Source organism: Phalaenopsis equestris, unplaced genomic scaffold (genome assembly GCF_001263595.1).
Source record: "Phalaenopsis equestris unplaced genomic scaffold, ASM126359v1 Scaffold000294, whole genome shotgun sequence".
In the NCBI taxonomy this organism is placed as follows: domain Eukaryota; kingdom Viridiplantae; phylum Streptophyta; class Magnoliopsida; order Asparagales; family Orchidaceae; genus Phalaenopsis; species Phalaenopsis equestris.
In genome coordinates, this window is record NW_018164736.1 from 778,420 (window position 1) to 789,494 (window position 11,075).

Below are 11,075 nucleotides of genomic sequence, written 5' to 3' on the forward strand. Positions count from 1 at the left end.
AAAAAAAATAATCACAAGCTATTAATTTTTTTGGCGATAGAATAGGATGTTACATAATAAAGAACTTTCTAATGCACATACTCCTATCAGTCAACATCATCAACAAAAGAAAAAAAAAGAAGTCACGTTTCGCTGATAAAAATAATCTAATGATAACTTAAAGTTATCTGTCACCAAATTCAACCAATAGAAATCAAAATGCAGTCATCAAAATTCAGTGTATATTATTTTAGTGAACAGTTGAAACCCTGATGATAACTTCCTATCACACTATAACCATGAAGTAGAAAACTGAGGTTCATATTTTTGTTGACCTTCAGAAACATGTAGTCCACATAGACGGAATTTCCAGCTAAAAGAGGGGTTTCGGATCCAACATAATTCTTCACAAAGTTTAGTACCTAGAACATGACAAAAGCTTCTTCAACATATAATTCATAATATGAGGTCAATAAAAGAAACGTACAGAGTAGTATCTTCTGTCATTTGCTAGTAAATACTTGGGGCACAAATTAAAAAGCTTTATTTAGGGAATGTTATAACCCTAGCTACCCACTTTGATGCAAATCATGCCATCTCCCAATTGAATTATTCCTTTATTTCTTTTATTAATTCATTTCTTTACTCTTTGTTTTAATAATTATAGGTATTATGGTAAATCATCAATTTAAGTTTTTTTTTTTGGTAATGTAGTGTTTATCATATATGGACGTATATTAAAAACATAAACATTTAGAAGTTGAGTAACAGTAAGAATATGAGATTATGATAATTAAAATAAATTGATGAATTGCATAACGTCCTCCGCATAGGCTATGTGCCAAGTCTCTCCTCCCACATCTTGAACCATTCTAGATTCTTCAAATTTCTCATTTTGTCCTTTTGAATCATCACTGCTCTGGACAGCATTAGATAATCTTGATCCACATGACGTAATGAATTAACAACAAAAGTCATGAAAATTGTGTTGCAACAGATATATCCGTACCTAAAACGATGCAAAAATAATGTGGTCAATTATCAGTTCAGAGCAAAACAACAATAAATAGAGATAATATATCTAAGCCGAAACTGAGAAAGCTTCAAACATGCCTGTTCTTCTGCATCTTCCTCGGTTATGGTGCTTTGCAAAACTCTTTCAGTCAAACCTTAACAATTCAAAAGCTATGATTAATACATTTAATTTTGCTTCTTATGGAAAGTTAATTTTGGCTCTAAAATTTCTGCATTAAAGTTTCAACCAATCTCAAGGACGCGGACATGACATACCACTAGCAGCATGATGTTCTCGACACCATTCTCCCATTCTATCCAAGCATTCCTTGCTCTGCTTGATCACTAAATCAGGACCCTGCATAGTTCGAAAATAAATTATTGAAAGATTTACATATCTACCATTCAATTCCTGAGTGTTTACATATCTAACAGCTTAACTTTAGATTCTACGTACATACTACCTTATCTAAGTATTCAAAGGTGTATTTCACTCTTTAAAAGTGGTATTTTTTATGTGATATGAAAGCTCTGGGTGGTATAAATGTAAAAAGGGATGTTTAGGTGCTAGATATGTAAAGGCATAGGAATTAGGTGGCACATATGTAAATGCCCATAAATTATAATAATAGGACAATTTTTCTTAAGGAATATCATTTCACCAATGAAACACTAAATAAAATGCAAAGCAATAAAAAATAGTTCTTAAGTGGCATCATCAAAGAAAGTTATAATCTCCAAATAAACCTATACATTAAATAGATTTTCACATAACCCCTTAACAACATGCAGCAACAACAACAACAATAAGCCTTTATCCCACTAAGTGGGGTTGGCTACGTTAATCATTTTTCTCCAATATGTCCTATTGAATGTCCTATTTTCATTTAATTCTAACACATTAAGATCATTTTTTATACAAAATGCTCAATTCTTTTGAGGTCTAACTCTTCCTTTCTTAACGTAAGTGGAATCTTCTTTTGAGGTCTAACTCTTCCTTTCTTAACGTAAGTGGAATCTAAAACATCCACTATCCTAACAAATCATCAGATAGTCGACGTTTAATGTGACCAAACCATCTACGATGACTTTCCTTAATCTTGTTCGCCAATGGAGCTGCACCAACCCTATCACGGATATATTCATTTTGTTTTTTGTCTCTAAGCGTCAAGTCACTCATCCACCTAAGCACTAAGCATTCTCATCTCGCATTCTCATCTCTGCAACACTTAACTTTATTTTATGCTTCTCTTTTAAAGGCCAACATTCTGTAGCATAGAGCATTTCAGGTCTCACTATTATCTTATAAAATTTTCCTTTCATTCTAAGCGGCCCTTTTCTATCACACAATAGTCCCTATGCATTCCTCCACTTTAACTAACCAACTTGAATTATACTAATAACATCCCCATCTATATCACCATCACTTTGAACAATAGACCCAAGATATCTGAAACGATCACATCTTTTAATGATTTGATCACCCCTTATTGCAACTCCCCCACTAGAGCTAATACTACTAAAATTACATTCCATGTACTCAATTTTAGATCTACTCACAAGAAGGCTTTTAGACTCCAATGTAGATCTCCATAATTCAAGTTTAAGTTTTCTTTAACTCCTTCTCTAATCTCATCCACAAGAAGAATATCATCAACGAAAAACATACACCACATAACTAGATATGGGCTTAAAGCAGATCCCCGGTGTAATACAACTGTAACAACAGCAAAAAGATATGGGCTTAAAGTCGATCCCTGATGTAATCCAACTAAAAAGGAAAATATTTGGTCAATCCTCCTTCTGTTCAAACATAAGTAACAACTCTAGTATACATATCTTTAATGAATAGAATATAAGTCATAAGCATATTTTTTATCTAGAACTCATCAAAGGACTTGTCTTGGAACTTTATCGTAAGCTTTTACTAAATCAATAAAAATCATATGTAGATCCTCCTTATTCTCCCTGTACTTCTCCATCAAATCTCTCAGTAAATGTATAGCTTCCATAAATGCAAACTGATTATGAGAAATCTTTGCATCAAGTCTTAACCTATGTTCAGTTACCCTCTCTTATAACTTTAAAGTATGACACATCAACTTAATTCCTCTATAAGTTACACACTATTGTGCATCTCCTTCAATCTTAAAAATGGAGACTAAAATATTGTGCCTCCACTCTTCAAGCATCTTCTTAATTTTTAAAATAATATTAAAGAATTTAGTAAGCCAAGAAACTCCCAAATCTCCTAAATATTTCCACACTTTAATTGAGATATCATCAGGTCCTACTGATTTTCTAATGGTTTTCATTAAAGTCTCTTCAACTTCTTTTTTACTAATGCAACAGTAAAAATAAAATGTTTTATTATTATTAACAATATTAACATCACAAAGCTCGATCGTATTTTCAGAAACTTCATTGAAAAGTTTATCAAAATAGTTCACCTACCTATGTCAAATATCTTCTTCTAAGAAAAGCACTTTTGATTTTCATCTTTAATACACTTGAATTAAATGTTTACTTTATTTTCTCTTAGTTTGGCTAGTTTATACATATGAAAATATATAATTTTCACTTAGTTTGGCTAGTTTATACATATGAAAATATATAAAATATTTTCTAATTTTTTAAATAACATGTAAACAACTACAAAAACAATTGCATAAAAATCCATAGAATCCCAAAATTTTAGGGACTCGATCAGAGAGTGGCATTAACCACCACCATCATCATTAACAACAGCAACAACAAGCCTTTATCCCACTAAGTGGGATAGGATACATGAATCTTTTTCTTCCATTGCATCCTATTGAATGTCATGTTTTCATTTAATTCTAATAAATTAGGATCTATTTTTATACAATATGCCCAAGTCTTTCGAGGTCAACCTCTGCCTTTCTTAACATAAGTTGAATTAAAAAGATCAACTCTCCTAATCGGATCATCAGATGGTCGACGTTTAATATGACCAAACCATCTACGGCTACTCTATCTAATTTTGTTTGCCATCGGAGCTACACCAAACCTATCACGGATTTATTCATTTCACATTTTTATCTCTAAGTGTCAAGCCACTCATCCACATAAGCATTCTATCTCGGCAACACTTAACTTTGTTTTATACTTTTCTCTTAAAGGCCAACACTCAACATCATAGAGCATTGAAGGTCTAGTGTTTCAACAAATTATCAAGTAATTCGAAGTCAATGTGGAATTAACAAATCTTAGTAAAACATGCTATTTCAAAATAAAATGAAATGTTATTTCAAAAGAAGCCGTTTTGAAAAACTGCAATCTAAATATTGTAGCAATTAGATAAAACAAAGAAGAGAAAAAAAAATTCCATGTAGTATGCATGTAACAAAAGTCACCTCCACGGATTTGTTCAATTTACCATCAGTTATAATACAAGCTATTTCCAATATTCTATCGACTTCAATCTCCAGACCTACAGTTATAAAAACCGTTAGAATATCACAAGTTAGGAAGTGATAACTGAAAACTTACATTAAACATAAATTTTAAAAGGAATCAATAGAAGTTCCTAATTTAGTGTAAATTCTACTGCAAAACTTCACAAAAATCATTATTAACTGATAAATAGTACGCTTCAGAGAGTACTAAAAGAAATAAAAACGCGTTACATAAATGAGTTGAAGGAAAACAATTTAATAATTTATAGTGTATTTGGAATCCATAAAGAGATCTGATCACTTTGAACATGAGCCCAACAATAGCTTTGCTTAATCACTTAATCATGAGAAAACTTTGTCACCCATAAAACTTGTAATGACCAATTCTAGCACACAATAACACTGCAGGGCATTTTTTTGAGATGTTTGAATATAGGAGCAGCAAATAAATTTAGAACTTATCATATGTAAAAGTCATGATATATTGTAGTGCTAATGAGATATTAGAGGACAGATGGGGAACACTATCATTTATTCATCAAATTAATTAAATGCACATCAACTGATCTGTTAGTTTCCTTCACTGATTGTTGTAAATAACCACCTGGATTTATGCCTGCACCGGACAGCCAGCCAGCTAAACTTACTGGTATTTGATTCTAGAATGTTGAATTAGGCAATCCAGAGTGTTGTTTGCGGTTTTCTGCAGATACAGTACTAATAGGAGCAACCCAGCATATATAGATGGTGGCAGCATAGACAGAGGGTAAAAGGAAGGATGGCAGCTCGGTTGAAGACCCGCCGAAGGCTGTGGCTGGAGCAGTAAGCCAACTACTTCGAGAAGAAATTAAGGTCAACTACTGGAGAGAATGTGTTGGAATGCATGCTTTGGAATGTTTATTGAGTCTAGGTTTATTTGAATTTAATTTGTTCCTTAATCTTCAGAGTTAGTTGTTATTTTTTTCTTGAATTTTGTTACTTTCTTGGCTTATTTTTAGGTCTTTTCTTGGAAGTTCTATTTTTTTCTTGGCTTATTTTTAGGTCTTTTCTTGGAAGTTTGCTATTAGCTCCAAGTTTAAAATATTGTAAGGCTGCACAAAAGGTGTGGTTCTAATTTTCCCTTCAATCTACAGCAAGAAATTAGTTTTTTTTTTTTTTTTCTTCTCATTTTCAAGAAACCAACAATTTGGTATCAGAGCTCTCTTCTTAAGGGACCTGTGTGCGAGTTTAAGAGCGGCAATGGAGATCGAAGCTAGTTTTTCCTCAATTGCTCCACCAGTGTTGGACGGAGACAACTACCGGATCCGGGCAGTCCGCATAGAGACATACCTAGAAACTTTGGATCTTTGGGAAGCAGTGGAAGAAGACTATGACATTCCTCTTCTCCCTGAAAATCCCACCGTAACACAAATTAAAGCACAAAAGGAGAAGAAGACAAAGAAGTCCGAGGCAAAAGCTTGCCTGTTTGTTGTAGTTTCCTCTACGATCTTCACTCGTATCATGTCGTTGAAAACGGCAAAAAAGATTTGGGATTATCTCAAATCCGAGTATGAAGGAGATGAAAGAATTCAAGGGATGCAGGTGCTAAACTTGGTTCGTGATTTTGAATTTGAAAAGCTGAAGATAACATAAACCATAAAGGAGTACTCTGACAGACTACTCAACATAACAAATCATGTCAAATTATTGGGTTCTTCTCTGGAAGATTCAATGATTGTTCTGAAAATCCTTGTAACAGTGTCTGAAAGATTTGAGGCTACCATCACCACCTTCAAAAACACAAAGGATCTATCAAAGATTGCTTTGACAGAACTCTTAAGTGCTTTACAAGGACAAGAGCAGAGGCGTGTAATGAGGCAAGAAGTAGCCGTCGAAGGAGCTCTTCCAGTCAAGCATTAAGATGATGAAAAGAATAGGAGGCCCAAGAACAAGAAGTTCAAAGCTACAGGTGGACAAAAGAAAGATTACCCTCCATGTTGACATTGTGGCAAGAAAGGTCATCCTCTTTTCAAATGCTGGAGAAGACCAGATGCAGAGTGTAGCAAGTGCAATTAAATGAGACATGAAGCTATCATTTGCAAGATAAATATTAGCAGCAAGGAGATGAAGCACAAGTGGCAGTTCAAGAAGAAGATGACCAGCTTTTCGTTGCAACTTGTTTCACGAGTTCTGAAACAAGTGAAAATTAGTTCATTGATAGTGGATGCACTAATCATATGACACAAGAAGTTGTTCAAGGAATTAAAGAGCACCGAGTCCAAGAAGGTCAGAATTGGGAATGATGAATATATTGCAGTCAAAGGAAAGGGCACCGTAACCATTGCAAGCTGTTCATGAACCAAGTTGATCGTCGATGTTCTCTATGTACCAGACATAAATAAAAAATTGCTCAGTGTTGGTCAATTAATAGAAAAGGGATTCAAAGTGATGTTTATGGAGAAGGCTTGTGTGATAGACGATGTTGCAGGTCAAAAGATGTTTGAAGTTAAGATGGCAGGGAGGAGCTTATCACTCAATCCAATGCAGGAGGAGCAGGAGGTTTTTGGCTCTTTTCCCAATGAAAGTTCTGTAAAGCATGCCCACTCACTAGAAGTTTCATTGATTAATGAGGTTAATGAAGGCCATTTAGATGATCTTACGATAATGAAGGAAACACTTCGAGTTAAAGATAAAGAACTTCGGCAATTGGCCAAAGAATTACGTGCAAGAGATTCAACCATACGTGAGTTAGCAGACAAGTTAACTAAGACAGCTCAGACTGCTGAAGTAGCTAAATCTGTAGCTCTTGCTATGGATAAAGAGAGGATGCTTGCTTACACAGAAATTGAACGACTGACCAATGATTAAAATAAAAAACTTCAAGAAACCATTCTTAAGTTAAAAGAATCAGAAGAAAAGGTTGCTGCATTTAGCAAAGATAGAGAGATCGTGTTCAAGCAGAGAGACTCTGCTCTTCAAGAGACACATTTTTGGCGTTCTAGTTCTAATTGAAGAAAGGACTAGAGTTTCACAGGCTGATGCGGAAGCTCGATTAAAAGATGTCGCTGAAAAACATTGTTCGTTGCAAAAGAAAAAGAAGATTTATTAACATTTGTGACTGCTTTGCAATCTCAAGTTCAAAGGCAACAAAATTCCACAAAACAAGTGCTGGAAGAGAAACCAGAGTCAAGATCAGGTTTCATCAAAACGGTGTCAACGACAAAACATGCGAACTTGGAAGGCGATGTCGATAAAGCTTGCTTAAGTGATTCAAAACTCATTCGAGTTTCTGGTGACAACATGCAATGACTATTAATGGTGTCGATATTCGTACCATTGTCATTTCTCATAACCCTGTGTTTCATAGGAACACTAAACATTTCAACATCAAGTTATTTTTTCTAAGAGAAGTGCAGAAAGAAGAATTTGTGACTCTGGTTTACTGCAAATATGAAGATCAGTGGCAAATTTGCTTACAAAGTCACTTCCAATTAGCAAGTTTGAGTTTCTAAGTTAGAAACTTGGTGTTCGCAGATCCTAAAGCAAGGAGGAGTGTTGGAATACATGCTTAGGACTGCTTATTGAGTTATTGGACTGCTTATTGAGTTTAGGTTTATTTGAATTTAGTTTGTTCCTTAATCTTAGGAGTTAGTTGCTATTTTTTCTTGAATTTTGTTACTTTTTTGACTGATTTTTAGGTCTTCTCTTGGAAGTTTGTTATTAGCACCAAGTTTAAAATATTGTAAGACTACACAAAAGGTGTGGTTCTAATTTTCCCTTCAATCTACAGCAAGAAATTTTAGTTTTTTTCTTCTTTCTCATTTTTAAAAAACCAACAGGATGCAGTAAAAAGGTTTTTGGCATAACTGTATTGAACTTTTTAGCAATCATAAAAAGTATAAGTGTATTCAATCCTAAACAAGCTTCGCAAAAGAGAAAATCCAATCTACAAATAACTAGATAACTTCAAATTAAAAGGCAAATACAGTGGAATTTATCCTAATCCAGAATTAAAAATTCAAAATTATAAATGCATTAAAAATAAGCTTTAAATTTCAAAACTCATCATTATACTACTGTTATTTAGATTTCAATCCAAGAATCCAGACTTTGTGCCTCTTGATTCTAGTCATCAAACCTTCAATTGACAATAATCATACGGCGATGGACTTTTAGCAATGCTTTCTTTGATCTCAATGGTGTGATATGAACAACACCATTGTCAACAATCTTTATCAAAAAATATAGTAGTTCAAACTCTCCAATTGATTCAAATTCTTGATTCATTCATTATATAATGCCTACATTGTAAGGAATGCTTCTTTGCATGAACTTCTTTAAAGTGAAGATCCATGTTAACAATCACTTCATGATCTAATACCAAGATCATGGGTTCCTATTTAGAAGAATTTCAGTCCTATAAAATTAAAACACTGAGTGGAGGAAATCAAACTTTCCAACCTCTCAACTACACCATCTTCAAGCGTTTGGCAATTGATCTTTCAGAAAATCTTAAGAGATTTTAAAAACTAGAATTTTGAAATCCTCCTATCGATCATGGAGCTCGGGAGTCATTTCCTTTTTAGGAGAATTTTAAATTATTGTGCCATCCTGTTTTTGTTCGATTATAAAAATATTCAAAGTAATATTTTGGGTATATTACTTAGTTTATCTTGTTTCTATAGTAATATCTTCTCTTTGAGCTTGATAAAGTTGTTGAGGCAGGAACTTACGTTTTCTTACTCGAGCTAGCAATAAAGCGGCCCTTTAAGCTTCTTCAAGGAAAGACGCTTCTCTATTTGTGGCAGCTCTTTCCCCTTTTTTTATTTTTAAGTAGAGAAGCAATTCTTCTTTAGAATGTCTTTGAGTGGCTGAAAATACATCCTCATGTAGTTGTATGTGATGTTGTTCACTCATTGATCACCTTCACTTTGGTTGAGTCATTCTTAATGGTAAAATTTTCGTGCATCAATAAATTTTGTAGTGATGTGTCTATCTTATATGAGTTATTTTCCTTGTGTGCTCTCTGGTGACAATCTTTTACCTATCTTAAGAGTGATACATACTCATCAATTAGATGTTACTTATGCATATTGACTACCTTGCAATGCAAGAAGAAGACGTACTCATCTTTCTCTTTCAATAGAGAAAACCAACATCAACAAGATTTCTTACCCCACATTAAGAAGCCCAACTGCTCGACCTATTATTACTATGCTACCATCAACATATTGTAAGCTTCTTTAAGTAAAAAAGATCTTTTTGTTCTTGTGAATAGACCTTAATAAGTTCATGCATATAGGATTACACACCAACCATGAAGCATTAGCTGTCAAAAACGACTTAGCAAATGTCAAGTAAAACCATCTCTCATTCCATCTCATCAACGGAATCCTAGGTGAAATTCAACCCAGAAGGTAAGGAATGGGATAGGATACAATATCCAGCCCTCATTTTTGCACCATATTGGCACAAATGAGAATCTTCTAAATGTTGGTGTTGATGATGATGTTGCTTATCTCTTGCTTAACCTGTATCCTTAGGGAGTGCAACTCCGTCCGCATTAAATAAAAATCCACTGCTATATCCTTTAAGATTACCATCAAAGATAAAGATGAATTTGCCCTGTCCACTGGGCCCGCAAGGTGTAGCCCACCACGACAATAATAGACTTATTTTCCACATCCTTCTTTCACATTTCATCAAAGAATTTAAGGTGCCCCCTCCACTATTTTTTTAATGTAGCAAAGTATCTTGTAATGGTGACAAAACTTCCCAAAAGCACTTTTTTGCAACAAGAAAGGCTATCATTGATAATTATTTTCCTTCTTTCTATTGAAGAGAGAAAATTCCTATTCAAATAGTTCTTGAAACCTCTCCCATTTGTCTTGATTTTCCATTCGATAATTATTATCATGGTATGACGTTTGGGAGAAAAGTACTTCATTCATGTATGTAGCTCTCCAAGCTCAACTCCCAAAACCATCACTTTTCTCTTGAATTTCATGGTGAAATCCTAAACAAACTATTCTTCATATTTTCTCAAACGATATCATTCTCGATATCCCTCAATTGATCCTCAACACGACCCGACATTATAGCTTAGCATTAACTATGTCAGAAATTGTCGTCGGCAGTATTAACATTTCATTTACTTTCCACAGATTCATTTTTTTAGAACTTCCAATATATAAAAGAACCACTAAAAAACCACAAAGTACACTTCATAGAAATCAAAACGTCCATAAATAACATAATCTGCAGACAAATTCTCATTTAACATATAACGTTATCTCACTACCCATAAAAAAATAATACAAAAAGAAAATCAAAATCACATCATAACATGATACATATTAGTTGTAGTACTCGTATAAACAAAATCTCTCATGTCAGACATATCAATCTACAATTTTTCCTGAGAGAAACAATTAAATTAAGTAATAAATTTTCTTGACTTAGTGAGTAATTATAATATTATCATACATTAAATTTATATTTAAATGATATGCATAAATAAAAAAATATATATAGTTCATTACTTAATCAAACCAGTCAAACTGGCGGGCCCTTCAGAAAAATTAGTGGATTTTCATGGGATTGATACCTATCTTTTCTTATTTTAGGGTGTCGTTGTAGACCGACTAGATATAAATATAATTATATGTATATATATATATATAT

The 11,075-nt window shown here is 33.6% G+C and overlaps 1 protein-coding gene across 4 annotated transcripts in view; it reads right to left on the reverse strand.

Moving 5' to 3' along the window:
- LOC110025207 (oligoribonuclease) overlaps window positions 1-11,075 on the reverse strand; it is a gene marked incomplete at its 3' end in the record, with an annotated part of 40,425 nt that overhangs the window by 1,161 nt on the left and 28,189 nt on the right. For 2 of the 4 annotated variants that reach the window (XM_020725534.1, XM_020725533.1), the window contains 4 exon segments: window positions 315-401; window positions 1,093-1,148; window positions 1,270-1,351; window positions 4,371-4,447. In XM_020725534.1, the coding sequence (XP_020581193.1) occupies window positions 315-401; window positions 1,093-1,148; window positions 1,270-1,351; window positions 4,371-4,447 (302 nt within the window). 4 annotated transcript variants of the gene reach the window in all.